Raw genomic sequence first — 26,553 nt, 5'->3', positions numbered from 1 at the left:
TCCAGGAGAGATTTCAACTGTGGTCACTCAAGTTAGGGGTACGGGCGGGGGGGGGGGGGCGCAATGTCAGAGTTGGCTTTGGCTCTGTGGGCCAGGTGACAAGACCCTCCTGCCCTTGCTTCCCTGCTGAGGCCATCAGCCTTTGGAGGCTCACGAGAATAGCTCTGGGCTCCCACTTCTCAGAGGCAGCCACGCTTCCAGGGCTGAAGGATGACGTGCCTTCTGGGACTGCCAGTTCAGCCCGACATCCCACGGTCTCTGTCCCCTGGGTGGACAAAGCACATGGGAGCCCATCTGCATCTGGCTGCCCTCTGGCCAAGGAGAAGCACCACTCTGTTCTGATTGTCTCCATGGAAATGGGCTAAAATCGTGGGATGTCCCTCCAGAGGGTACCAGGCCGCTCTGAGCACTGTGGGAACCTGGTCCTTTTCCAAGCATGCTCAGGGCAGAGCCAAGATGCTCCAGGCTGGCCCGTAGCAGGGGGGCTAGAAAGCAGGAGAGCGAGCTGTCGTAGGCTAGGCCCTGTCACCTCAGCTGTGCTGCCTTAGCCTTCCTCTCCACTTCCTCATCTGTAAAATGGGCACGTGTCGATTGTAAACCAGAGACCTCAAGTAGAGCCTGTTTCTTTCACAATTGGGGAAACTGAGGCCCTTGTGATGGCAAGGAGAAGTAGCCGATCTAGAATCTAAACCCAAGACCTGAGATCAGAGCTCAAGGCTCAATCCATCAGTAAGCACTTATTCAGTGCCTGCTGTGTGCTAAGTAGTCTGCTGAGTGCCAGAAGGAGAAGCAGAGGAAAATGGAACCCTGGGGGCCCTAAGCTGATGACGTAGAACATCTCCAGCATTGGGGGGTCTCCAGCTTCCTGCCCGTGAGAACCCCAAGTGAAGGCTGGGCTCCGTGGCTCCCTTGGGGTGTCTTGAGAAAGCCTTGAGCCGCCTGACTTTGTGCTTTTTTCTAAACAGGGTGACTTCGAAGGAGATGTTGAGTTCAATGACCGAAAAGTAAGTGAATTCAGGTTTCCTCCCCGTTCCCGTCCTATCTGTCCAGTCCGGTTAAGCGCCTGCTCCATGCAAGGCCGGTGCTCAGTCTGGGAGCCACAAAGAAAATCCAGAAACACGCTGTGCCCAGGCACAGTCTACAGCATGGAAGTAGATAAATAGACCCGAGAATATTCGGAGAGGGAGAGAGTACCAACAGCCTGGAGAATTGGGGGGCTTCCTGGAGGAGATGGCTCTGGAACCAAGCCTCAAAGGAGGCTTGAGGTGCTGAGTCCTTCACTGGGTACAATGGAGAGGGCCCTGGACGTAGAGGTCGAGGACCCGTGTTCGAATACCGCCTTTGCCGCTTCACAGCCTGTGACCTTAGGTGAGTCACTTGATGTCTCTGCGTCACAATTTCATCATAAAATGAGATGGCAAGTCGTCATGCTTGATAGCCTCCAGGCCCACTCATTCAAGGAGCTCAAAATCCAAAGAGCCCTTGGCAGAGCGGAGTCCGGGGGGGTCCCAGTTCTGACCAAAATCACGATGGCTTCCTGCCATTCCTCAGTGGCCCCTTTAGTCATCAGTCAGTCGGCACACATTTGGTGAGCACCTACTATGTGCCAGGCAGGGGACACAGACAAAACCAAAGGCTGCCTTTGTGTTCGCAGAGCTGCCCATCGACTGGGCAAAGAAATCTAAATATAATTTTAAAATGTGGCAGAGGAGTCTAGGAAAAACCCAAACCCCTGTACTGTTGATGTTGGGTAAAGTGACCTGAAGAGTTATAAATAAGAGATGCTTCCTTTTGGGGAACCATCCAGAGGAGTACAATGCCCTGGGATTAACTTCCCAGCTCCTTTGGTATGAGACTGTGGTGTCCCATCCATTCACATTTTTATAAATGTGAGAGGTGGGGATTATAATTGTATTTCACTTCAGCTACTAAAATGAACCTTATCAGAGTTGTTGAAAAAAATAAAAAGCATGTCTAAAGGACCCCTTAAAATCAATTTGAGATATTCAGCTCATTAAATTTTCCAAAGGTTGTTATACAATTGTAACCAGTTTTTATGAAGTCTATCCATCCTTTAGGTGACAATTTATAAATTCAAAACAGAAAAAGGGCTGTTGTTATATATGGGCTTATTCAATAATATTTGTTCAGTATAGTTATAGGGGGAAAGCAACAGAATATAACAGTAGTTAAAACCCTGTACATTAAAATGATTTAGTGTAACAGAATAGTATTGAATGCATTAATATATGAACTTAAAACCAACAAAATTAAATCTTAGACAAAACAATCAGTAAAATGCAATAAAATACAGAGATTGTTTATAAAATATTGGAGTCTGAAAAGCCTTAAAAATATAACTTCCAGTCTCTTTAAAGTGCATTTTTAAAAATCCATTTAGATGCCTATTGTCAGAAGGCAGAAGATTGGTAAGGGGTAGGCAATGGGGTTCAAGTGACTTGCCCAGGGTCACACAGCCAGGAAGTGTCTGAGGCCACATTAGAACCCAAGACCTCCTGTCTCTAGGCCTGGCTCTCAATCCACTGAGCTGCCCCCCCCCCCCATAGTGAGGGTGGGTCTTAGGAATCTCAAATTGGGTCAAAGAGTTGCAGGGAGATGAAATTCTCTCCTGAATCTCAGGTGAGATAAATAAAAGAATCAGTGCAGTCATAAAAAAAAACCTCCTTTTAGATAGCAAATGCACTGCTTTCTCATAGAATAAGCCATACTTGTAACTTCTTGTTTGGAGAAGTCTCTTCCTTCTCCTTGTTGTCCCCCCCTGTGATCCCTTGCCACGTGGAGGCTAATTGTAGCCTAAGGAAAAATCACCCCCATTTTTACCAGCTGATTTCTGATTCCTGAAGACACAGGAGCAGCTACCAGCAGCCTGGGTCCTGGGGCTGGGCTGAGGCGATCTGGCTCGGAGGCTGGAGATCAGCTGCAGTCGGGATCAGGAGAGTGATCTGGGTCAGGCAGGTCCAGAGTGGATAAATGGAGGCAGAAACAGGAAGCAAGAGGAGGAGGGAGTACATCAAGAATCACCTTTGCTGAAAAGCCTTGGCAGGAGGAACGTGGCTTAAAAAAAATTATCTAGGCAGTTGTTCCCTCTACAGCTGATCAAAATAAACTATTAAAAGCTGAACTTATGGATAGTCACAGTAGAGAAAAGGTTTAGGAAAGTTAAGAAGATTAAGGGTATTTCATCACAACCGATGTGGTCAGCCAAAAATGTAAAAAATTTAGTTTCTAGTAATAGAAATATATTTTATGAGGTTTATTAAAGATTATTAGAAATCAAGGACTAAAGAAATACAAAATAAGAAAACCATGTGCCTAGGGCTTATTAGCCCATTCAAAACTTACTTACTACATCTTGTAAAAGGCAAAGCAGGAGAAGAGCATGAGCATAGAAGAGGTTGAGGTAGCCATTACCGCCAGTATAAATACTAATTGTGATCTCGCCCAGGTGGAAACTCAGGTGAGATTATAGGGAATTCTGGGAAATATTGAGGACTTCTGGAGATTAAAGTCTAGGGTTCAAATCTCCATTTTACAATATCCACAATAGAAGTCCCTACATGTTCACCCCAAGGGAGATGGTGAAGCCTGGCAGGAAAGGCTTCCTGTAGAAGAAGAACCTGGAAGGAAATGGATTTTGGAAGATGGCACATTCCAGGCCCGAAGGGACAAAGGCATGGAGGTGGGAAATGAAAGTGAGGATCAGAGAGTTTGACCAGACTGGAGAGGAAGTGAAGCAGAGCTATAAATAATGAAGCTGGAGGGCCAGGCTGGGGAAGGCTTTCAACAAGCCACACAGGGGCTTCTTGCTTCCTCCTGGGGGGACAGAGTCACCGGACATGATGGGGGGGGCAGGGAGTGATAGCGGGGTCACACCTGCTTTAAGAAAGTCATTTTGGTGACTGAGAGGAGAGATGCTGAGGGCAGGGAGGCATCGTTCCCATCACGGTGATTCCCAGCTCCCTCTGGGGCCATTCAGAATCACACCAGCCAGCCCGGTCCATTTTCCTTAACCTGTTGCATTGCCAAGATGCCATCCCCCCAGCTCCCCAGCTCCCTAAGAACCCCGGACCTTCCTTGGTCTTGTCCCTTTTCCTTCATGGGCAATGTGGATCCCCCAATCGATTGCAGGCTTGTCGCCTTCCCAGCACCCCATCCAGAACACTCTGCGCCCCCAGGAGTGCAGCTGGTGGAGCCACCGTCAGCCACTCTGCCCTGGCATCAGGCACTCAGAAACTGGCTGCAGAGGAGAGGGGCTCGGCCAACCCTGAGGCGCCTTCCATGCCATCCGGGCAACTCGGGAGCAAATCGCAAGCGTCCCTCTCTGCCCAGGTGCCCGCCTCTCTCTCTCTCTCTGGAAAGGAGTCGTTTCTTGCAGCGACACCATCCACGTGGGAGGGAACAAGGCCCCTGTGCCCGGGAGGGCCAGCTCTGGGCAGCACAAAAAAGAGCTTTGGGGCCCCTGATGAGGGTCCCAGCAAAGGGGGCCCTCATGGCCCTGCTAGGAGGGGACGGCGAGCCCTGGAGGGGCTCTACTTGCTGCCCAGCCTCCACGAATCCAGTGGCAGGCTAGACAAAGGGAGGGCTTTGCCCGCACCTCCTGGGCTGTCCTGAGTTCTGTCACCTCCTGCCTCCCTCCTCGCCTTCTGGGGATGCTGAGAGTGACTGGCTAGAAAAGCTTTGCCCTTGCCCGATCCGAGAGAACGGAGGGCTCGGAAAGCCTCCCACCTCCGGCCAGGGGCTTCCCGCTGGGCCCTCGAGGCGGGCGTCCCCTTCCTCGGTGCCAGGGGCTGCGGGCTGCGTTCTAAGTACTTCCAGCAGCTCTCCCGGGAGCAGGGCGCCGCTCTCTGCCGGGAAGGATGTGCCCGGCGGCCGGCCCCGCCACAGGCCTCCTGGGCAGTTTCTCATGGCTGGGGCTGAAGCACAGGAAAACCACAATTCCCAGGGAGGCCTTTTCTTTTTCCACCCGGCGGGGCGGCGGGTCTGGGAATGCTCGGGCGGAAGTTCCGGCCACCGGGGCCGTGCGCTGTGCCTCCGAGAGCGCTTGTGGTTCCCGGCTACGAGGTGTCGACGGCGGGACGGGAACTTGGGTCTTCCTGAGGCCTGCCAGCTTGTCCTGCCCGGGACCGAGCGAGAAAGGCCCCAGGCCGCCGCAGCCTTGGACGAGGGATGCGCTTGGTGGCCGGGCCCAGGAGAGGCGGCTGCTGGCGGCGGCTCCCCTCCGCTCACCCCCTTTCTTTCTTGCAGCTCCTGTGTGAGGAGTGGGCCACCTACCGCGCCTTCTACAAATACCAGCCCATCGACCTGGTCAGGTGAGCGGCCCCCGCCTTGAACGGCCTCGCCCCTCCGGCCAGCGGCCACGTGGAGCCGCCCGACCCCCCTCCCCATTAGGGACGGTCCCAGGCCTGGTGGCAGCAGCCTGTGCCCCGGAACCTGTCGGAACTGAAGGAGCTCAGCCATAAAGAGCCAGCCCTGCCCCCTTGGGCAACGGGCTTCCTTGTCTTCTGCCCGGCCACGTAGCCGGAGGTGGTCCGGGCTGGCCCGGACATGGGGGTGGACAAAGGACCTCAAAGGAAAGCAGCCCGCCCGCCCCTTCCTGTCTCTCGCTGGCCCTCCTCAGACTGTCCAGGCCTTGCTGGCGCTTCCCTCAGCTCGCCCCTGGGGTGCCCATTGCCCATCGGGCAGCAGGAGGGGGGAGCCCCAGGGAAGGGGGGCCTGGCGAGCTCTCCTGGGCCTTCTGGGCACGGGATTCTTCTCGTGGGAAGCAACGAAGGTGAGGCCGACGGGGATGGCCATCTCGGACAGCTCCCGCGTGTCCTCGTTTGGCCCCCCAAATTCCTTCACAGGGACTCAGGGCAGAAGAGGGGGAGGGAGAGCGAGGAGTGGAGGAAGGAGGGGAGGGAAGGAGAAGGGAAGAGAGAGTGAGGAAGAGGAGGGAAGGAGGGCGAGGAGAGGGGAGACACGCTGGGCTGAGGAGAGAGGGGAGAGGCACGTGCGCAGGCCCCCGTTCTCAGCCCCCCAATATACCTTGGAAGATGAGTTCCTCTTGGGGCCGGGGGCGGCTTTCGCAGCTCGCTTTGGGCAGGGTTCTTGGCTTTTCTATTTATGGATTTGTTTTCTCTGCTTTCAGGAAGTATTTTGGAGAGAAGGTTGGCCTCTACTTTGCCTGGTTGGGCGTCTATACTCAAATGCTCATCCCAGCCTCCATTGTGGGCATCATTGTGTTTCTCTATGGATGTCTCACTGTGGATGAAAACATCCCCAGGTATGCCTTCGGTTCTGGGTTCAAATGTGCCCTCAGACACTTCCTAGCTGGGTGGCCCTGGGCAAGTCACTTCACCCACACACACACACACACACACACGCCAGCCTAGCCCTCGCCATTCTTCTGCCTTGGAACCCACGCACAGTATTCATTCTCAGATGGAACTTTTTTAATATTGAATTTAATGACACGCGACCGTGCTCCTGGGACTCAGGCAGTCTGAGGACCAGGTTCCGTTCCTGGGCTGTGCGAGCTGGGCCAAGTCCCCTCCCTGGCCCTGAACGTGCTCCCCAATAACCAGAGGTCGGGCCCGATGGCCCCCCGGTCCCTCTGAGCTCATGGGCCTCTGGGGCCGGCGTCAAGCCTCCTCCGTGCCATCCCTCCTGAGGAAAGGGGGGCCGAGGAAGCCTCCCGAGCAGCTCGGGGTGCGCCCCGAGGGGAAGCGAGCTGTCCCTGGGCACTCGGCCTTGCCATAAGCGTGGCTGGCAGGCAGGCAGGGCAGAAGACCGAGGGGGGCCTGTCTCCATCTTTCCGATCCCCCTCTGGAATCGTGCGCCCGGACCTGGCCGCCGTCCAGGGCAGGAGGGAGCTGGACAAGGAGCTCCCCAAGCCCTGGGCCTGCCGGACGGCCTTGAGCACGCCCCCACCCCCGCCCCCGCCCCCGCCTACTGGGGAAACTGTTGGGAACCCAAGTCTTTGGGGGCTGAGTGCGGCTGAGCTCTCAGACACGGGGCCGGGAGGGGTCTTCTCCCAAAGGCGGGAGACCTCCCGCCTGGCCATCTGGCCCGACTCCCGCCTGTCTGAACGTGAAATAATCTTCGAGCTCATGGAGTCCGATCTCTCTTTTACAAAAGGGGACACTGAGGCAGTGAGGGACAAGCTGCCTAGGAAGTGAATGACTGGGCCAGCACTGGTCGCGGTCTTTTGGCTTCCAGGCCAGTCTTTCCCCCTCTGGGGCTGCCCGCCTTCGATGCAGAGCAAACAAGACTTCAGCTGAGAGTGGCTCCGTCTCCCCCCGGGGCTCCTGGCACATCACTGTCCCCTTCAAGCCCAATTAGCCTGCGTGGCCGCCCCTGCCGAGCCCCCTGTGGGTGCTGTCTCTAGGGAGAGCTTTGTCCGTCGTCCCTCCAGAGCCCCGGACGGCCTTTCCGTCCTTTGCAAAGAGGCTTCCGAGGGCCGGCACAGCGTCCATCCCCGTCGGCCCTTCAAGCTCGGCCGTCAGGGGTCTGGGAAGCGGCTCCGTGACCTCCCTCAGAATCGCGGCCGCCTTTCTTCCAGCGTGCTCGGGCTCAGGCTCCTGCAGCCGGCCGCGGTGGTAGACGCCGGCCCGAGCCCAGGCTGGTCCCCATCCCGCGACGCTCCAAAGACAGCCCAGTGGAGGTGGGAAAGGCCTCCTGAGGGAGGTGGCCGGGCTGCAGCCTCAAGAAGCCCTGACTCCAGGGCGGAGGGGAGAGGCCCGGGGAGGCTGACAAGAGGAGCCGCCGGTTGGGCTGGAACGGAAGGACGCCCCAAAGGCAGGAAATCACGACCCTGGAGCTGCCCTCTGGCACCCATCCTCGGAGCCTGAGGCCAGCAGGTCCCCTGCCCTGACCGAGAAGGCCCACAGAGCTCATGTTTTTGGCTGTGATGTATGAAGCTCGTGGCCACTGCCAGCTGCCCCCTCCCTGGGCACTGCCCTGGGTCGGGGCCGGCCAGGAGTCCATCCCCCAGGCCGGAGGGCACCGGGCACTTCATCGCCTCTTCCTGCCCGGGAGCCCGGCTGGAGGGCACCGGGCACTTCATCGCCTCTTCCTGCCCGGGAGCCCGGCCGGAGGGCACCGGGCACTTCATCGCCTCTTCCTGCCCGGAAGCCCGGCCGGAGGGCACCGGGCACTTCATCGCCTCTTCCTGCCCGGGAGCCCGGCCGGAGGGCACCGGGCACTTCATCGCCTCTTCCTGCCCGGGAGCCCAGCCGGAGGGCACCGGGCACTTCATCGCCTCTTCCTGCCCGGGAGCCCGGCCGGAGGGCACCGGGCACTTCATCGCCTCTTCCTGCCCAGGAGCCTGACGCCGATGCTCTTGGGGGCAAAGACAGCTGGGCGCGGGGCAGGCTGCGAGAGAGAAGCTGGCCCGTGCTTTCTTTCTCGGTCACCTCCGTCGCAGAACAAAAGGGAGCCTTTCTGCAGAGCTCCCCAAAGCTGGGGCTTAGAACAACACCTGAGGGAGGAAAGGCAGCAAGGAAGGAAGCGAAGGAGCCGAGGTACACAGCGTCGGGGGCTCACATCGGGGACCTCGAGCAGCCGGAGCAAAGCAGCCAGCTGCTCGCTGCGAAGTCTTTATTCTTGCCTGTCGGAATGAAAGCTGACATTTGGACTCTGGGCTTCAAGTGTTTCCCTTCGTGGCCCCATTTCGCCAAGGGGAGCTCGGAGGTTCGCAGGCCAAAGTTCTTGGCCCCCCGGCGAGTAAGGGGCAGGCGGGGTCCCAGTGGAGGGTCCAACACGGCAGGAGCTGGGAGAGCCGAGCCCTCGACTGACCTTGGAGAGGAAAAACAGCCCGGGAACCCCTTTCCCCAGCCGTCTCCACCCGGGCCTCGTGGCAGGATGCTGGACGCGGAGGCCAAAGATGCTCCCCTCAGCCCTGAGGTACCCACGGAGAGACCCGAGGCCAAGGCCAAGGCGGCTCGGAGAGCCGGAGTGATCGATCCTGGGGGGTTCCTCACGGATAGACCACTGAGTCAGGAAGGAGCTAATGAGTGGGAGACTTTGGGCACATTCTCTGACTCAGTTTCCTCATCTGTAAAATGGGAATAAGAATAGCACCTGCCTCCCAAGGCTGTCAGGAGATGAGATCGTCTTTGTCTAAAGCTCCGTGGAAAGCGCATCAATTGATAATAATATTAATTAAAAGTAAGGTAAGGTATTTAGTGCCATACCCATGGAACTTCCAAAAATGTTTTTTACTGATTTAGAAAAAACCATAACAAAGTTCATTTGGAAGAACAAAAGATCAAGGATATCCAGGGAAATAATGAAAAAAAAATACAAAGGAAGGGGGCCTTGCAGTCCCAGATCTCAAACTATACTATAAAGCAGTGATCATCAAAACAATCTGGTACTGGCTAAGAGACAGAAAGGAGGATCAGTGGAATAGACTGGAGGCAAGCGACCTCAGCAAGACAGTATATGACAAACCCAAAGATCCCAGCTTTAGGGACAAAAATCCACTATTTCATAAAAACTGCTGGGAAAATTGGAGGACAGTGTGGGAGAGATTAGGTTTAGATCAACACCTCACACCCTACACCAAGATAAATTCAAAATGGGTGAATGACTTGAACATAAAGAAGGAAACTATAAGAAAATTAGGCGAACACAGAATAGTATACATGTCAGACCTTTGGGAAGGGAGAGGCTTTAAAACCAAGCAAGACTTAGAAAGAGTCACAAAATGCAAAATAAATAATCTGGATTACATCAAATTAAAAAGCTTTTGTACAAACAAAGCCAATGTAACCAAAATCAGAAGGAAAGCAACAAATTGGGAAACAATCTTCATAAAAACCTCTGACAAAGGTTTAATTACTCAAATTTATAAAGAGCTAAATCAATTGTACAAAAAATCAAGCCATTCTCCAATTGACAAATGGGCAAGGAACATGAACAGGCAGTTCTCAGCCAAAGAAATCAAAACTATTAATAAGCACATGAAAAAGTGCTCTACATCCCTTATAATCATAGAGATACCAATCAAAACAACTCTGAGGTATCACCTCACACCTAGCAGATTGGCTAACATGACAGCTATGGAAAGTAATGAATGCTGGAGGGGATGCGGCAAAGTAGGGACATTAATTCATTGCTGGAGGAGTTGTGAATTGATCCAACCATTCTGGAGGGCAATTTGGAACTATGCCCAAAGGGCGATAAAAGATTGTCTGCCCTTTGATCCAGCCATAGCACTGCTGGGTTTGTACCCCAAAGAGATAATGGACACAAAGACTTGTACAAGAATATTCATAGCTGCACTCTTTGTGTGGCCAAAAATTGGAAAACGAGGGGATGCCCTTCCATTGGGGAATGGCTGAACAAATTGTGGTATATGTTGGTGAGGGAATACTAGTGTGCTAAAAGGAACAATAAAGTGGAGGAGTTCCATGGAGACTGGAACAACCTCCAGGAAGTGATGCAGAGCAAGAGGAGCAGAACCAGGAAAACATTATACACAGAGACTGATACATTGTGGCACAATCGAAGGTGATGGACTTCTCCATTAGTATCAATGCAATTTCCCTGAACAATCTGCAGGGATCTAAAAAAAATACTACCCACAAGCAGAGGACAAAGTGTGGGAGTAAAAACACCGAGGAAAAGCAACTGCTTGACTACAGGGTTGGAGGGGATAAGACTGAGGAGAGACTCTAAATGAACACTCTAATGCAAATACCAACATGGAAATGGGTTCGAATCAAGAACACATGTGATAACCAGTGGAATCATGCGTCGGCTATGGGAGAGGGAAAGGCGGCGGGGGGGGGGGGGCGGGGGGGGATGGGAGGAAAAGAAAATGATCTTTGTTTCCAGTGAATAATGTATGAAAACGACCAAATAAAATAATGTTTAAAAAAAAAGTAAGGTAAGGGACTCAATGGATAGAGAGTCAGGCTCAGAGACGGGAGGTCCTGGGTTCAAATCTGGTCCTAGATACTTCCTAGCTGGTGAGCCTGGGCAGGTCCTAGCCCGCTGCCCAGCCCTTGTTGCTCTCCTCCTCGGAGCCAGTGCACAGCATCGATTCTAAGATGGGTGCTCAGGGCTCTACAAATATTTGTCTTAAAAGAGTCATTTGCTGTGGAGCGGCAGAGATTCAGCCTGTCTGGAAGACCCGGGTTCCAGTCCCACCCCGTTTGACTTAGAGCGTCCCCGGAGGGCCCCAGGGGCTCCTCTGGCACCCCCACGGGCCCGTCTGCGTGATGCTGGGCACCGAACGTTCCCCGAGGCAGAGGCGAGCTTGCCCCGGGCCCTCCAGAGCGATTGTCTGTGCTGGTCCTCACCTGCCTCAGCACCCCAGGGTGGGCCGTCTGGGTGGCAGGGGTTCTGAGGAGTGCCGAGCTGAGGGTAGTCATCCCAGGCCGGCTTTTGGTGGCAGCATGAAGGCTAGCCTGCCTCCTGCTCTCGGCATCAGAGGGTGGAGGGGAGGAAGAAGATCCTGGGGTCTGGAGGGCCCCCACCAGCTGCCCCACAGCCCTCATACCTCCTTCCTCTCTGTCCAGCATGGAGATGTGCGACCAGTGGAACAACATCACCATGTGTCCCCTCTGTGACCGGACGTGCAGCTACTGGAAACTGAGCTCTGCCTGTGCCACCGCTCGGGCCAGCCACTTCTTTGACAACCCAGCCACCGTCTTCTTCTCCGTGTTCATGGCCTTGTGGGGTGAGTAGCCCCCGGCCTCGCCTGGACGTGGGCCCTCGGGCGAGTCCCAGGTCAGGCATCAGGCCGAATGCGGAACTTGGGCAGTGTATGCACACCCTGGCTGGCACCTCAAGGGCAAGGGAGGGAGTCCGCAGGCCCCACTCGAGGGCTCTGAGCCTCTGGGGGGCCTCCGCTTCCCAGCCTCTGCCCCTGGGCCCACAGTGAGGGAACGTGGTGCCTCCTCTTGGCCTTGAGCCTTCAGTTGGTCAGCCTCGAAGGCACGTACCAAGCGCTGGGCTAAATCTGGGATGTCCAGCGACGCCCAAAGGGGGAGGCTGGCTGTAAGCAAGGGTCGGCACACACCGTCGATGCCATGGAAAGGTTCGCCACCTCCAAGGGGAAGCCCTAGTGAAGGGAGGACAGGAACGGCTTCCGGGACTAGCCGGCACTGAAGGGGAGTCTGGAAAGGCTGTCAATGCCTCCCAGGCTCTTATGCTTGATGCGGGAGCCCCCGAGGCTCACTGGGGGGGCCATGGTTAGCCCCGCGCTTTGTGGAGATCGTTGGGGCCTGAGCAGGGCCAGACTGGAGCAGAAAGACGGCTGAGGCAGGCAGAGGCACCAGGGGTTATTGGACTCAGCCAGACAGGGGCGTGGAGAGGAAGGGACGGGCCGGGGATGCTGGAAATGACCGCGCTGGGCAACAGATTGGCTCTGACACGTGAGGGGGAGATGTCGGGAGGCTTGGGAGGGAGGGGCGCCCTACCGCTTGGAAGAGGGAAGGGACGGCCTGGAGAGGGGAGGGAGATCTAGACCTTGAGTAAGCGCAAACACTTACTCTGACAATGAAGAAAGATATTCTCTCTATGTAAAACACATTAACAAATGAAAACGCCACAAAGGAGGCTGACAGAACAGACAGGGAAGGGGAGAGCCCAGAGCGAGACTTGGAGAGGAGGAGGAGATCCGCTGGGTCCGGGGCTGCTGCGGGCAGGGCAAGGAGGGGCACTGAGAAAAGGCCCTTGGATCTCTCCAGGAAGAGATCCTGGTAACTGGCGAGGGCAGCATCCAGCGGATGACGGCAGAAGCCAGAGATGGATGATTGGAGAGGCAACGGGGAGCCCCGGGCTTGGAAATCGAGGAAGTGCCGGCCCAGGTGCCCGTAGCCTTCTCAAAGAGGGCAAGGAGGGATGAAGCGGGAGGGCTGCTTGGCTCAGTGAAGCCTAAGGGCAGCAGACGTGGCATTCGTGGACTGGGAAAATGAAGGTTAGTCAGAGGATGGAGTTGACCGAGGACGCCGTCTCCCAGAGAAGATGGGAAAGGAGGAGATGGAGAGGAGTTTGCCTAGGAAAGGAGAAGAACCAGAACCAGGGGCGTGAAGGAGAGGATAGTGGAGCGACTGTCTGAGTGATGGGAGAAGAGGAGGCGGGAAGAAGAGCTAAAGGCCAGCTGAGTACACGGAGGCCCCTGTTTAGTGAGCCCTAAGGTTCATTCTCCCTTGGGAGCTAAGATCCAAAAACAACACAAACGCCAAGCTGTGAAATGGCAGAAGGCAGCCAACTGGAAACTCTTGGTCCTTCCTGGGGTGATCTTTATGCCTTGCATTTGCAGAGCCAGTTGGATAATGGCCCGATGGCAGGGGAGCCCCCCCCCCCGGGCCAGCTTGCCCATTGGCCCTAGCATGGCCCAGTCCTGGCCCTTCCTGGGCCCTACTAAACTGTAATGGGGCCTGAATCTTCTCAGGCTCAGCCACCGCTGCAGGCAGAGCCCTGAATGAGAGAATCCAGGCCCCACAAATACCTTTGAGTGAGTGAATCCTAAGTGAGGAGCAGCGTCTGTCTTTATCCCTCTGGGCTCTGGCTGCCAAAATGTGCCAGAATGCAGGCTCCCCCCTTTGCAGCTGCCTGCTTGTGCACAGGGCTTGGTGGAAGGATGAAATAAGGCCTGGAAAGGGAAAACTTCATTTGCTAGATGGATAACCCGTGCCATGGTTATGGGGGGCCAATGTCAAGAGAGGCCTGGCGTAGGAGGGACGGGAAACTCGAGGCAGACCCCATCAGGATACTCTGCTCCGCCCGGGCCAGCATGGTTTTAGGAAGGGTACGGATGATCAGAAGGGTGCCAGAGGAGGGCCGGCCAGCTGGTGAAGGATCTGGAGACATTGTCATATGAGGCTCAGCTGAAGGAACTGGCAGTGTTTAGGCCAAAGAGGAGACATGAGAACTGTCTGCAAATAGCTGAAGGACTTTCATATAGAGGAGGGTCTAGACTTGCTCTGTTTAGCCCCAAAGGATGGAACAAGGAGCCCCGGACCAGACTGCAGAAGCAGATCTGGGCTTGGGATAAGGAGATGTTCGCCAGCAATGAGGGCTGTCCCAAAATGGAAGAGGGGGCCTTGGGAGTGCCTCCTCCCAATCTAGGCTTTACCAACCTTTATGAGGATCCCGCATGGCCTAATAGAGTCACAAATGTACCCCTTCTCTCACTGGGGCCCCTCCTTCCTCCTTGCCCTTGTTGTGGAATTGTACCCTAAAGACTCAGCTAGCCACTCCACCGGAGCAAAAATGGCACCCATTTTAAATGCTTATCAAAATGGTGGAACGAAGTGTCAAGCCACAAAAGAAGTCTCAGGGGTTTGAGCAGAGAAGCACCCTCTTTCCCTGTCTTCCCCGGGTCCTTGTACTGTATTACAGGTCATCAGTCCCGGGGGAAGTGAGAGAATAAACACCAAGCTTAGGAATGAAAGGGCTGCTGCATCCAGGCACTCAAACCCAGGCTGAAGCCACCTAGTTGCACAAGAGCTGCAGGTTTCCCAACACACACACACACACACACACACACACACACACACACACACACACACACACACACACACACATTCTCTTCATCTCTCTCTCTCCTCTCTTCTTCTTTCTCTCTCCTTCCTTCCCTCCCTCCCCCTCTCCCTCTCTCTCTCTCTTTCTGTCTCTCACTCACTCACTTGCTCTCTCTTTCTGTCTCTCTTTTCTCTCTCTCTCTCTTTCCCTCTCTCTATCTCTCTGTCTCTCTCTTTCTCTTTCTCTCTCCCTCTCTCTCTGTCTCTTTCTGTCTCTCTGTCTCTCTCTGACTCTCTCTCTCTCTCTATCTCTCTGTCTCTCTCTTTCTCTTTCTCCCCCCGTATCTCTCTCTCTTTTCTCTCTCTCTCTCTCTCTCTCTCTCTCTCTCTCTCTCTCTCTCTCTCTCTTGCTCACTTACTCACTCTCTCTGTCTCTCTTCTCTCTCTCTTTTCTCTCTCTCTGACTCTCTCTATCTATCTCTCTGTCTCTCTCTTTCTCTTTCTCCCCCTGTATCTCTCTCTCTTTTCTCTCTCTCTCTCTCTCTCTCTCTCTCTCTCTCTCTCTCTCTCTCTCTCTCTCTTGCTCACTTGCTCACTCTCTCTGTCTCTCTCTGACTCTCTCTCTCTCTCTATCTCTCTGTCTCTCTCTTTCTCTTTCTCCCCCCGTATCTCTCTCTCTTTTCTCTCTCTCTCTCTCTCTCTCTCTCTTGCTCACTTGCTCACTCTCTCTGTCTCTCTCTGACTCTCTCTCTCTATCTATCTCTCTGTCTCTCTCTTTCTCTTTCTCCCCCCGTATCTCTCTCTCTTTTCTCTCTCTCTCTCTCTCTCTCTCTCTCTCTCTCTCTCTCTCTCTCTCTCTCTCTCTCTCTCTCTCTTGCTCACTTGCTCACTCTCTCTGTCTCTCTCTGACTCTCTCTATCTATCTCTCTGTCTCTCTCTTTCTCTTTCTCCCCCCGTATCTCTCTCTCTTTTCTCTCTCTCTCTCTCTCTCTCTCTCTCTCTCTCTCTCTCTCTCTCTCTCTCACTTGCTCACTCTCTCTGTCTCTCTTCTCTCTCTCTTTTCTCTCTCTCTGACTCTCTCTATCTGTCTGTCTCTCTCTCTTTTCTCTCTCTGACTCTCTCTCTCTCTGACTCTCTCTCTCTCTGTCTCTCCCTCTCCCTCTCTCTCTCTCTCTCTCTCTCTCTCTCTCTCTCTCTCTCTCTGACTCTCTCTGACTCTCTCTCTCTCTGACTCTCTCTCTCTCTCTCTCTCTCTGACTCTCTCTCTCTCTGACTCTCTCTCTCTCTCTCTCTCTCTCTCTCTCTCTCTCTCTCTCTCTCTCTCTCTCTCTCTCTCTCTCTCTCTCTCCCTCTCTCTCTATCTGTCTGTCTCTGTCTCTCTGTCTCTCTTTCTCAGCTAGGCTGGATACCAGGCATTGGTAGGTCTCTGAAAACATATTTGCACTTCCTATTCCTGGACCTGAGAAGCCTGCTGGGCCCATCTGTGAAGATTCAGGGTAGAACAAGGCTCGTGGGGCTTGGCTTTCTCCAGGGATTCCCTCTGCACCAACTCTCATTTGCCATTTGGAGGCCAGCTGTTCCTGGGCATCCTCGGAGAGAAGCAGGGCCTCTGAGGCACAGAGATAAAAAGCGAGAGTTGTTTGTTGCAAAATGAGCACCCGAAAGCCTCTCCCTGCGCCTCCTGAATTAGCCCACACCAACTCCGGCAAAGGTTCTTGTACTCTAGACAAACACAGCCAGTCCGCCGGGGTTCTGAGGCCTTGGACTGATGAATCAGTCATGTAACTTCTGCTCAGCACCTACTTACTCTGTGCCAGGCTCTGTGCTGGGCTCCAGGTTAGCTTCTGACATAACTCCTGCCCTGGCGCTCTCTTGGGAAGAAGAGCGCGGACGCCTATGAGTATCTAGAAAGTAAATGCGGGAAGTTCCCAGAAGAGCCCGGAATGTGGCAGGTATTTTACTTGAGCCCAGACAGTTGATGAGTCGCCCAGCAGGGAAAATCCTGAATCTCTTTCTTCCAGCATGCCCCTGCCTTCTCTTTGGGATCTTTTCCCTGGTGGCCACTGGGGTAGAGACCTGGAGCTGGGAGGCTCCAGTGTGTGGAGTCCCAGTTCCTTGTTCATAAAACAAAAGTGATCATCCTTGAATAGCTTTCTTCACTGTTTCCTGGAGGAAAGTGTTTGTAAACCAACTTATCAGACCAGAAATGAGAGTCTTTATTTGTTCTCTTCAAAAGCCTACAGTGGGATTGTCAGCACAGGCTTGCCACAGGGATTGTCAGGACAGAATTCGCCAGATCTGTGTGATTAATTAGTCATGCTGGCATCCTTCATCTCTGTCTTTGACATCTCATCACAGCAACAAACCCTGCACCAAGTGTCACCTCTGGCAGGTGCAGCTGGAATGGCTACAACTATTGTCCATGATAGGCTCTTTCTGCCATCTAAGGACTCACCCAGCTAGAAGCTGAGGGCTTATCCACAGGCAAACCAAGGGGATGACTTTTTCCACCATATCAGCTCCCATTAAATGGCACAAAGGGATTATAGTGACTGTCCACACTCACCTAATCATAGAGCCTTGAGGACCTGTAGTAAATGTGAGTGCAAAATGGACAGACAGCCTGAATTATGTCAAATCTAAATTGGCCTATCCCATATTTAAGGCCCCATACTTCTTGTTGTCCTTTGAAAATTTTTCTCAACTATATTATTATCTCAAAATCTATTTCTTAGGCCATAACTAATTCAAGTGAAGAAAGGAAAAGGGAGAGGAAATGAAGTATTTTCACAGAATTTGATAGAAAGAAAAACAAAACAAACTCAGTCACAACTCTGAATGTGAATGGATAGAATTTGCCCATAAAATAGAGGAGAGTGACAGAATCAATTAAAAGCATGACCTAATAATTAAATATTTCCAAGAAACACATAAAACAAAGATTTACAGAGTTAAAATGAAGATTGGGAATAGAATTGTGATTTTTTTTTTTTAGACAGAAGTACCAGGCTTGATCTCAGACAAGGAAACATTAAAATTAGATATATTTCAGAGGCAAGAAGGTAAATTACATTATAATTAAAGGCTCCACAGATAATAAAAGTATCAATAGTAAATATATATGCGTGTATATTCACATGTATGAATATAAGTATATGGTATATATGTATATGTATAAACATGCACTAAATGGCACCAACTAAAGACTTGAGGGAAAAACTAGGTGGATGATTATATGGATTTTTATAACACTAGGCCACTGTCAGTAATTATTCGGGGCCTCAGCATCCCTCCTTCAGCTTAGGCAACTCTAACAGAAGTGTAAACGTACTCTAGCTAACTTCATTGCCATCCCCACCCCAACTCCATTCACCCTTCCTTTACCTTTGAACACAAGGGTTGCTTACTCATAGATTCGAAGGATTTTAGAGTTGAGAGTGACCTTCATTTCATCCTCACCCCTAAAAGGTAGAGGTTCATCTCTATAAAACGTATGTAGGCAAAGCTGACCCACCCCCTCCATTTTTCCTGAGGTCTTAACACAGATAGTTTTCTGGGCCTCTCAAGTCTCAGTTTGGACTGAGGCTTTTTTTGCATAGTCCGAGCACCATCGGTAGGGGAGGATGATACCATTCAGTTCATTGGATGCAACACACATTGGTCTTTTGCTTTAAGAGGGATTTTCTCCACGTAGCCCCCAGCCCTTCCGTGTAGTCCTGCCTTCATCCTATTAATTTTTTGCCGAGAATCCATGTGCTCCTTAAATCCAGGAGGCTCCTAATTGCCTCTATAACACAAGACAGATTTCTCTGCCCAATACTTCAGGTCCCCCCAATGTAGCTCCCACCTTCCTTTCCCAAATGCTTTCCAATGACTCCCCTTTTCTCACTTGAAGCCAAAGTGGATTCGAGATGTGAGGTGGCACGTGTGAGGAGTTCATGCTTCCCGTGAGAGCAGCAGCAAGGTCAGGGCAAACAGTATCGCCTGTCCTCCCCCCATCATCCTTCCTTAGATCCAGGGACAGAGCATCCCTCTCCTGCCCCACAGAAGAGATCGGGAAGCTCAATGGTTTTTACCTGACAAAGAAAGGGCTAGGGATCTGCTCAAGGCTTCCTATCACATGCCCAAATGCCTGGTTCTCCCAGTACTGAGCCTCCCCATGGGCAGAAAGAAGCCAGTGCCAAGTCCTTCACCTGGCTCACTAAAACCAGAAGAGGTAACTTCCAGCATGCTCCATGGGCTGGACCCTCCTTCAAAGCCAAGCCCAGGTACCACCACCTCCATGAAGCCTTCCCTGGTTTTTTGATATCTTAATGCTCTCTTGCTCTCTTCTCAAATTGTTTTAGAACATTTCTCCTCCTTTTCAGCTTTGTCTGAGCCCCTTTCTACTTGGACTGATGCCATCTGTAACTGCCCCCTCCCTTCTCCACTCTCCTACCCACCCCCAGGGCAACGGAAACTCCCCGAGGACAGGAAGTAGATTCTTTCCCCTTTTCTCTCTCCCTTACAAGAGCACAGCAGCAGGCAGACATGGAGGAGGACTCTCAGCACGTGGCATGGGCTCAGGATTGTGGGTCCTGGCATGTCACCAGGGGAATGTGGGTAAAAGGGCAAGAAGTGGGCTCTCCTTCAGGATGGGGGGGGGGAACATGCAGGAAAGACTCTGGGAACAAGGCTGCTATGGATCCCCCAGCTCCTAGGGGTCTGTGTGCCCACCCTTGGGGCATGCCAGGCAGGAGAACAGGCGAATGCCGGTGCAGCCGGAGGGTCCATGGCTTCCTCACTGGCTTCCCTGCTTCAAGTCTCCCCAGGCCAAATCCATCCCTCGGCTCCCAGGGGCATCTCCACTGGTAGCAGACCCAGAATGAAAGCTTCTTGTGGCCATGGTCTGCCTACCAAGTTTTCTTGGACAGGGAAGAGTCCAGTCCTGCCATTCTTTTCTTTTTCTTAAGCCTCCTTACCTTCTGTGTTGGGATCAGTACTAAGAAGTATTGGTTCCAAGGCAGAAGAGCCGTAGGGGCTAGGCAATGGGGATTAGGTGACTTGTCCAGGGTCACACAGCTAGGAAGTACCAGAGGCCAGGTTTGAACCCAGGACCTCCCAGCTCCAAGCCTGGCTCTCTGTCCCCTGCTGATTTCTCTTAATATTCCCCACACCTAGCACAAGGCCTGGCTGAGTAAGAGCGTAAGTGAATGTTCGTGAATTAATTGAATGATTGACGTGGGTTCTTCTTCTAAAGGAAGGTAGACAGGAAAGCGCCGCAATGGCTGCCGCCCGTCAGGCTTTTCAGGATGGAGCTTGGGCAGAGGAAGTCGACTGGCCCCCCGGGGCCCCAGTCCCAGAACCTGGAGGCAGAACAGAATGCCTTCTGGCCCCGGCAATGCGCCCGTGCCCAGACCTCCCTCTGAGGGGGCAGTTCAATTCCTTCTTCCTTCATTTAATCCGTCGCTTCCTGCCTTGGGCTTCTGTCTGTTCCCCTGCCTTGCCACGCGCTGCCTGAGGCGGGTCCCAGCCTCACTGTTACTGAGGGAACAAAGCTGGAGCTCCACACACGAGGGAGGCCAGGAGGGCACCGCGTGCCAGGCTCTCGAGGCCGGCTGGAGCTCCACACACGAGGGAGGCCAGGAGGGCACCGCGTGCCAGGCTCTCGAGGCCGGCCAGAGCTCCACACACGAGGGAGGCTAGGTGGGCACCGCGTGCCAGGCTCTCGAGGCCGGCTGGAGCTCCACACACGAGAGAGGCCAGGAGGGCACCGCGTGCCAGGCTCTCGAGGCCGGCTGGAGCTCCACACACGAGGGAGGCCAGGAGGGCACCGCGTGCCAGGCTCTCGAGGCCAGCCGGAGCTCCACACACGAGGGACAAAGTGTCTGCTGCACACCTCCGGCGTGAGAGAGCTCCGTCCCTCCTGGGGCAGCCCATGGCACGAGCCCGAATCCGCTCATCTCCGGGTTCTGCCCCCTGTGGCCTCACAGAAGCAGGCTCGTCCGTCGTCTGTGCGCCAGCCTTTCCCATGGCCAGACTGCTCACGTTCTTCAGCCTGATGCTGGGCTTCTGCGGGCCAAGTGTGCACCTTTCCCTGGGCTAATCCTCACGTGGCGTGGACTCCGGCCTCCACTCTTCAGGCTCGCTTTTTCTGGATGCTCTCCAGCCTGTCCATGCCCTTTCTGAAGAGGTAACAGGAACCGAGCACAGCACTGCGGAGGGCCGGCCCAGAGGACAGGGACAAGCCTGGCACCTTCCCCATCCCGGATGCTCAGCTAGCTTGCTAGCCTCTGGCTCCCTGTGGAGTCCCGTGGAGCTTGTGGTCCACTAAAATGACCAGATCTTTTTTACACGGACATACCCCGTAGAAGGAAGAATCCGGACTTCAGGGTGGGCTCGTATCTCTCTGTAATGATAACGTCTGGCCTAAAGGTGATGCCGTCCAACCCGTCTCCTCCCTGTACTGCATTTCAGTTGGACACATCTTGGTGGAGCTCCCAGGCTGTGCCAGGCTCCAGGACAGCAGGAGCAAAAGGACAGGCCGGCCCTCGGGACAGGCCCAGGCAGGGGAAGCCCAAGGAGGCCCCGGGGAGCATGGAGGGGGCGGGCATTCTCGCTGGGAGGAGCCGCTCTAAGTTAGCCCTGGAGGGCAGCGGCGGGGCAGGGAGGACGCCTCCCCGCCCACTTTTGTGCCCACTCTTGCCCGCGCGTCTCCCCTATGGGATCCTCCCAGCGGCAGGGATGGGGGCAGGGAGGAGCTTGGCTCTGGCAGCAGCACCCGCTCCCCCACCGCAGAGAAAGACCTTTGTTTCTCTGCAGACTGAATGAGGACATTGTCCCCACCCGTTGGACCACTCTGCGCCCGAGTGCCAACTTCCTGAAGGCAGCGGCGTCACGGGTGGGGGTGGGGGCTGCCCTGAGCTTCTGCTCTTCCTCCAGGAGCTGACCTTGAAGAAGTTCCTCCTGGGACTGTCAGCTTGGTCAGAGAGTCCGGGCGGTGCGGAGAAGAGGCAGCCCGGGGACCCAGGAAGGATCCTGCAGATGCCGAGCCTGAGGGGGGCCAAGTGGTCTCTAGATAGACGGTTATAGGTTGTTAAAGAGCCAGTTGTTAAATTGTCAACGTGAACATTGACACTGAAAATCAGCAGTTGCTACCCGTCAGGATTTGACTCACTCTTTATTGCCCGGGCTTAAGAGAACAATGGAGAAAATGTTAGTCCTGCAGAGTCCACTTAAAAGTGTGCCACACAGACTTTCCCCCCAGAGAGCCGGTTGTTAAAATATTGACTAGCCTACCCCTGTGCGTAAGTGATCCCTTACCGGCTGTTTGTGTTAAGGGCAGTTCTGTTTTGAAGAGAGGCGTTTTAGAAGCAACCCTGGATGTAAAGAGTAAAGCTGTCAGTGAAGCCTCAAAGATGAAAGAAAGGGAAAGAGGGGAAGGAGAGGAAGGAAGGAAGGAAGGAGGAAGAAAAGAAGGGAAAGAGGAAGGAAGGAAGGAAGGAAGGAAGGAAGGAAGCAAGGAAGGAAGGAAGGAAGGAAGGAAGGAAGGAAGGAAGGAAGGAAGGAAGGAAGGAAGGAAGGAGCGAGCAGAGGCACTGAACTCAGGGTCAAGGGAGGTCTGAGTTGAATCCTGAGTCTTGTAAGTCCCCGAGCCTCAGTCACTATAACTGCAGCTTTTCAGATTGTTTGCTCACCCTGTGTGGCTTGTGTTCAAGTCCTTTGGCCCCAAGGAGCGGGCACAGTCCTAGAAGCAAGTGAGAATGACAAGACTTCCTTGTTGAGCTCGTCAGTGCCTTTGGCTAGCTGTGTGCCCTTGGGCAAGTTGCTTTCTGTCTCTGGCCTTCCATTTTCTCCCTGCACACAGTCCCTGCCCATCCCAAGCGGACTAGGGTCCACCTCTTTTATCTCATTTGGAGCCCAGCCAGCGGGGATAAGTTTGGGTCCTACACTGGGCCAGGTACTGTGCTTGGGTCTAGCCTGGAAGGAGCAGGGAGGTGTCTGTGCAAATGGGTGGAAGGGAGCAGCTGGGAGAGCCAGTGTGGCCAGAAATGATGAGATTTGGCCGCTGACTGGACCTGGGTGCGAGGAGGCAGGGCGGACTCCGTGGCTGGGAGCCGGGATGCTGGGGACGCTCTGGGCACATTTCAGAACCCTCTGAGGTGGGCCAGGGCAGGGTGAAAAGGTTCACTCTGGGTGGGGCCGGTCCAGTGGGTGCTGCCTGGGGAGGAGCTCAGCCGGGGCGAGTTCCATGAGCTCGAGGCTGTCCTTGTCTTCATGATGGTGCGTGTGAGCAGAGGGGAGACGAGGGTGCGGGATGGAGGTCTGGGCGGCGGCCAGCAGACAAAGGAGGAACAGTGAGGGGATGGAAGAGCTCGGGGAGGGGGGGCGGCATCGAGGGGCGCCCAAGCGGGTGCCAGGCCCACCCGTGATAAGCCTCGGCTTCTCTGTGCCGACAGCCGCGGCAGCAGCCTTGGGAGCAGCTGTCGGGCCGGGCAGCGAAGGAGCGACAGCTGAGCAGGAGGAAGGAGCTTGGCTGGGACAGGAAGGGAAGCTTCCAGGGGGACACCCGGCCGGGGGGGCCAGGCCAGGGACGGGCTGCGACCCCCGGGGGAGGCCCTCGGGCAGCCTGGGACGAGGCGCTTGTGTACGGGGAGAAGAGCGGAAGGGCCGCGAGGAGAGCAAAGTCCGGGGAGAAGCTTCCAGCTCGGCGTCCAGGGAAGCCGAAAGGCTGGGCTGGAACCGGGTCTCGGAGGCTGGAAGGGGTTTGGCCCAGAGATCGGCCATGTAGACTTCTAGAACCGGCCTCAGCAGCCAACAGCCTACATGGGTGCCCTGAGTGCGAGTCTTCTTTCTGTCTCTCTCCAGCTGCCATGTTTATGGAACACTGGAAGAGGAAGCAGATGCGGCTCAACTACATCTGGGACCTGACGGGCTTCGAGGAGGAGGAGGTCAGTGTCTGCGCCTTCTCTGTCGCCTCCCAGTCACCGGGCAGCGCCCAGGCTCCGGCCGTCCTCCGGCCTGTCTGTGGGGACGTGGTGTGGGACGGGAAAGGGATCCCTGGCCCAGGGCAGGAGGAAAGGTGGGCGTGTGGCCTGCTTGTGGCCTCACGTCTGGCTGCGTTGGAAGCACCTTTGGGTGCCAGGGAGGCCGGAGAGGCTGCTGTGCTCCCACTGGCTCTGCCCTGTAATCGGCTGCCGCCCCCCATCCCCTCCGGCTGGCACGCCCTCCCTCTGATGCCGGCGGAGGAGGGGGGACCGCGGAGATTCTGAAGGACCCAGAGAGGGGGGAGCTTTCAGGGTGTCACTGGCTGCCGCCCTGTTCCCGGGTCCCAGGAGGACGCCGGCCTTGACTCCTGGCCCTCGGAGCTTGGCCCGTGAAAGGGGACCCGTTGGCTAGAAAGGCTTCTGGCCCCCCAGCGCCCCCCGACGCCTGACTGCATGAGCGCCTTTGCCCAGCCCAGATCCTTTGTTCATCCGTCTCTTCATTAAACCCCCAGAGATGCCCTTCGGGGCCACTTAAAAAGAGCCTCCATGAGCGGTCAGCTTAGCCATCTGCCTGGGGATGGAGAGCCAGGCCCAGAGGCAGGAGGTCCTGGGTTCCAGGCTGGCCTCAGACTCTTCCTAGCTGGGCAGGCCCGGGTCTCCTCCGTCCTCCCCCTTGGGGTGCCTTGACACTCGTAAAATGGGAAACGGTGCTCTTGGGAGGCTGTGGAGCGCTTGAGCCCGTCCGTGGCTTCTTGACAAAGGAGGGGGAGGAGGGGCCCTTGGAGGCCCGTTTTATGGGGGAGGTGAAGGCACCCCTCGCTTAGGAAGCTGCAGGCCCGCCATTTGAACCCAGAGCCTCAGGCTCCAAAGCCAATGCGATGAAACAGTCACAGTGCCTCAGGGTTCATGAATCCCTTCAAAGGGTGCTTCTTGGTCCGCTGTGCTCCCCCCGCCCCTGCAGGCAGTCCGAGCGCCCTTGGCGGGGGGTCCCCAGGGGTAAAGGATAGAATCGGGAAGCAGGACGCACGTGGAGTCTCATTACTCCCCCCTCCCCCCATCCGTCCCGTGGGGGCCGCTGTGTGAATAGGGCCCCCCCGGGGGCCTCTGACTCCCCAGATGATGGCCCGACAGGCACGGGGCAGACCGCGGCCCCGCAGGCTCGCCCTCCCTGGGTCTGCGGCCGCCCCTCCTCGCCACTTGAAGTAATCGACAATTTGTTTCTTTCTCCCCTTCCTGGCCCTGAAGGAGACCGTCAAGGTTTGAACTTTTTGTGACTCCGTTTCCTCCCGCACTGACTGTCTCCCCGCAGAGGGGCCCTGCGCTTCCCGCTGCCGCGCACCCTCCTCCCGGGCCCTTCTGGGGTCTCCTCTGCCCACCAGGCCGGCTGCCTCTCTGCCTAGCCGACTGAACCTTCCTTCTTCCTTCCGTTCTCAAGCTGGTCCAAGCCGGGTGCCTGCCTTGGACGGGGGCCGGGGCCGGGGCTGGGGTCCTTGCATCCGCCCGTGCTTGCTGAGGCTTCTTCTCTCCTCCGACTCCTGGTGCCGCTTGTCTCTGGCTACCGTCTCTGGCGTCAGCGAGTGCTTCTGCTCCTCAGAGCTTGCTGCCAGGACACAGGAGCTGCCCGAGGGCCGGGGCCGCCCCTGCCCGCCGTGGCACGGTGGGGACGACTCCCAGCGCCTACGCGGGGTGAGGAGGGCATTGGAAGGGCACAGCTCTGACCAGGCACCAACCTCCGGCCGCACGTGCCTGCGCCAAGCCCAGGGAGCCGTGGGCCTGTTCCCCATCCGGGCCGGCCTGGCACCTCCTTTGTAGCTGAACGTGACCCCGCGCTTGTTCCGCAGGCTCATCCAAGAGCAGAGTACGAGGCCAAAGTTCTGGAGAAGTCCCTTCGGAAGGACTCCCGCCACAAGGAGGTAAGCGGGCAGCGGCCCCGGCGCCAGCCCCCCTCGCGCTCACCCAGCAGAGGGGATCCCAGCCTTCCCTCGTCGGGGGCATCGGGGAGCTCTGCTCTGTGCCAGGCTTCCCGGGGCATCGAGGCCAAAGACGGCACTAATAATGCAGGCGGCCCTTCCCAGGCGGGTTCAGCATATCACGGGGCCACGTACGGAACAAGCGGGAGTTCCATCCGCAGAAGCCACAGATGACTCGCGAAGGCCGGCAGGGGGCATGGAAAAAGGGGCCCCAAATGCGGGTCCCGTATTGTAGGATATCAGCGTAGTTTAGTTTAACGCCCTCGACAAGCACACGTTCTTTTTGTAACACTAAAACGAGTATTTATTTAACTGTGTCGTATTTATTTAGACGATAACTTCTAGAAATACAAAATTACTTGTTATAAAATCTGTTTGTTTGAACAAATAGATTTGAAGTTAGTGTTTGTGAGAAGAACACAGAGGCCAGAGAGAAAGCCAGGCTTCTCTGCTGCCACGGAAGGGGGCACCCCGGAGAGGCTTAGCAATGACGGGAGCTCCTGCCGGACTTTAAGGTCTACAAAGCACCTACACAGGATATCTCATTTGATCCTCATAAGAACCTTGGGAGGTACATGCTCTTATCCCCATTTTACAGATGAGGAAAGCGAGACTGAGTGAGATTAAGTAACTTGTCCCCAGGGTCATGGAGCTATTTAATGTCTGAGGCAGAATTCAAACCCGGGTCTTTCTGATCCCACGGCCGGTGCCCTGTGGGTCTACCTTCAGGATATTCCGTGGGAAGAATACCAAGTATCTAGCAGGGAACTAGGGGTGCCAATCACCAGGCCTTTCCCCTCTGAAATCTGGGAGAGGCTCTTCCCACTCTAACGACTTGTGGGCTTCCTCCTTTGCCCGTGTCCTCAGAGGGACCAGAAACACCTGGGGAAATCCCGCCATCCCCCAAATCAAATATCCCTCCCGACTTCCCAGGCCATGGACGAATGGACAAATGCCCCGGGGCATCCCTGGCAGGATCTGTCTCTCATCAGGAGGCTCCCAGGGGGATGGCTGAGCAGCAAGTCCTTGTCCTTGTCCTGCACAGGGCACAAGAAGAGGCATTTATTGACCCCCCCCCCCATGTGCCAGGAGCTGGGCCACGAGACAGCCCCGGCTCTCCAGGAGCTTCGAACCTTC

The 26,553-nt window shown here is 55.2% G+C and overlaps 1 protein-coding gene across 1 annotated transcript in view; it reads left to right on the top strand.

Moving 5' to 3' along the window:
- ANO1 (anoctamin 1) overlaps positions 1 to 26,553 on the top strand; it is a 158,701-nt gene that overhangs the window by 102,351 nt on the left and 29,797 nt on the right. The window contains 6 exon segments of the mRNA XM_056801174.1: positions 966 to 1,004; positions 5,266 to 5,330; positions 6,149 to 6,283; positions 11,529 to 11,689; positions 23,328 to 23,410; positions 25,288 to 25,359. Coding sequence (XP_056657152.1) covers positions 966 to 1,004; positions 5,266 to 5,330; positions 6,149 to 6,283; positions 11,529 to 11,689; positions 23,328 to 23,410; positions 25,288 to 25,359 — 555 coding nt within the window.

This window comes from Monodelphis domestica, chromosome 6 (assembly GCF_027887165.1).
Source record: "Monodelphis domestica isolate mMonDom1 chromosome 6, mMonDom1.pri, whole genome shotgun sequence".
NCBI classification, from domain to species: Eukaryota; Metazoa; Chordata; class Mammalia; order Didelphimorphia; family Didelphidae; genus Monodelphis; species Monodelphis domestica.
The sequence above is the reverse complement of the archived record's forward strand: the minus strand, read 5'-3'. Positions and strand labels throughout refer to the sequence as shown.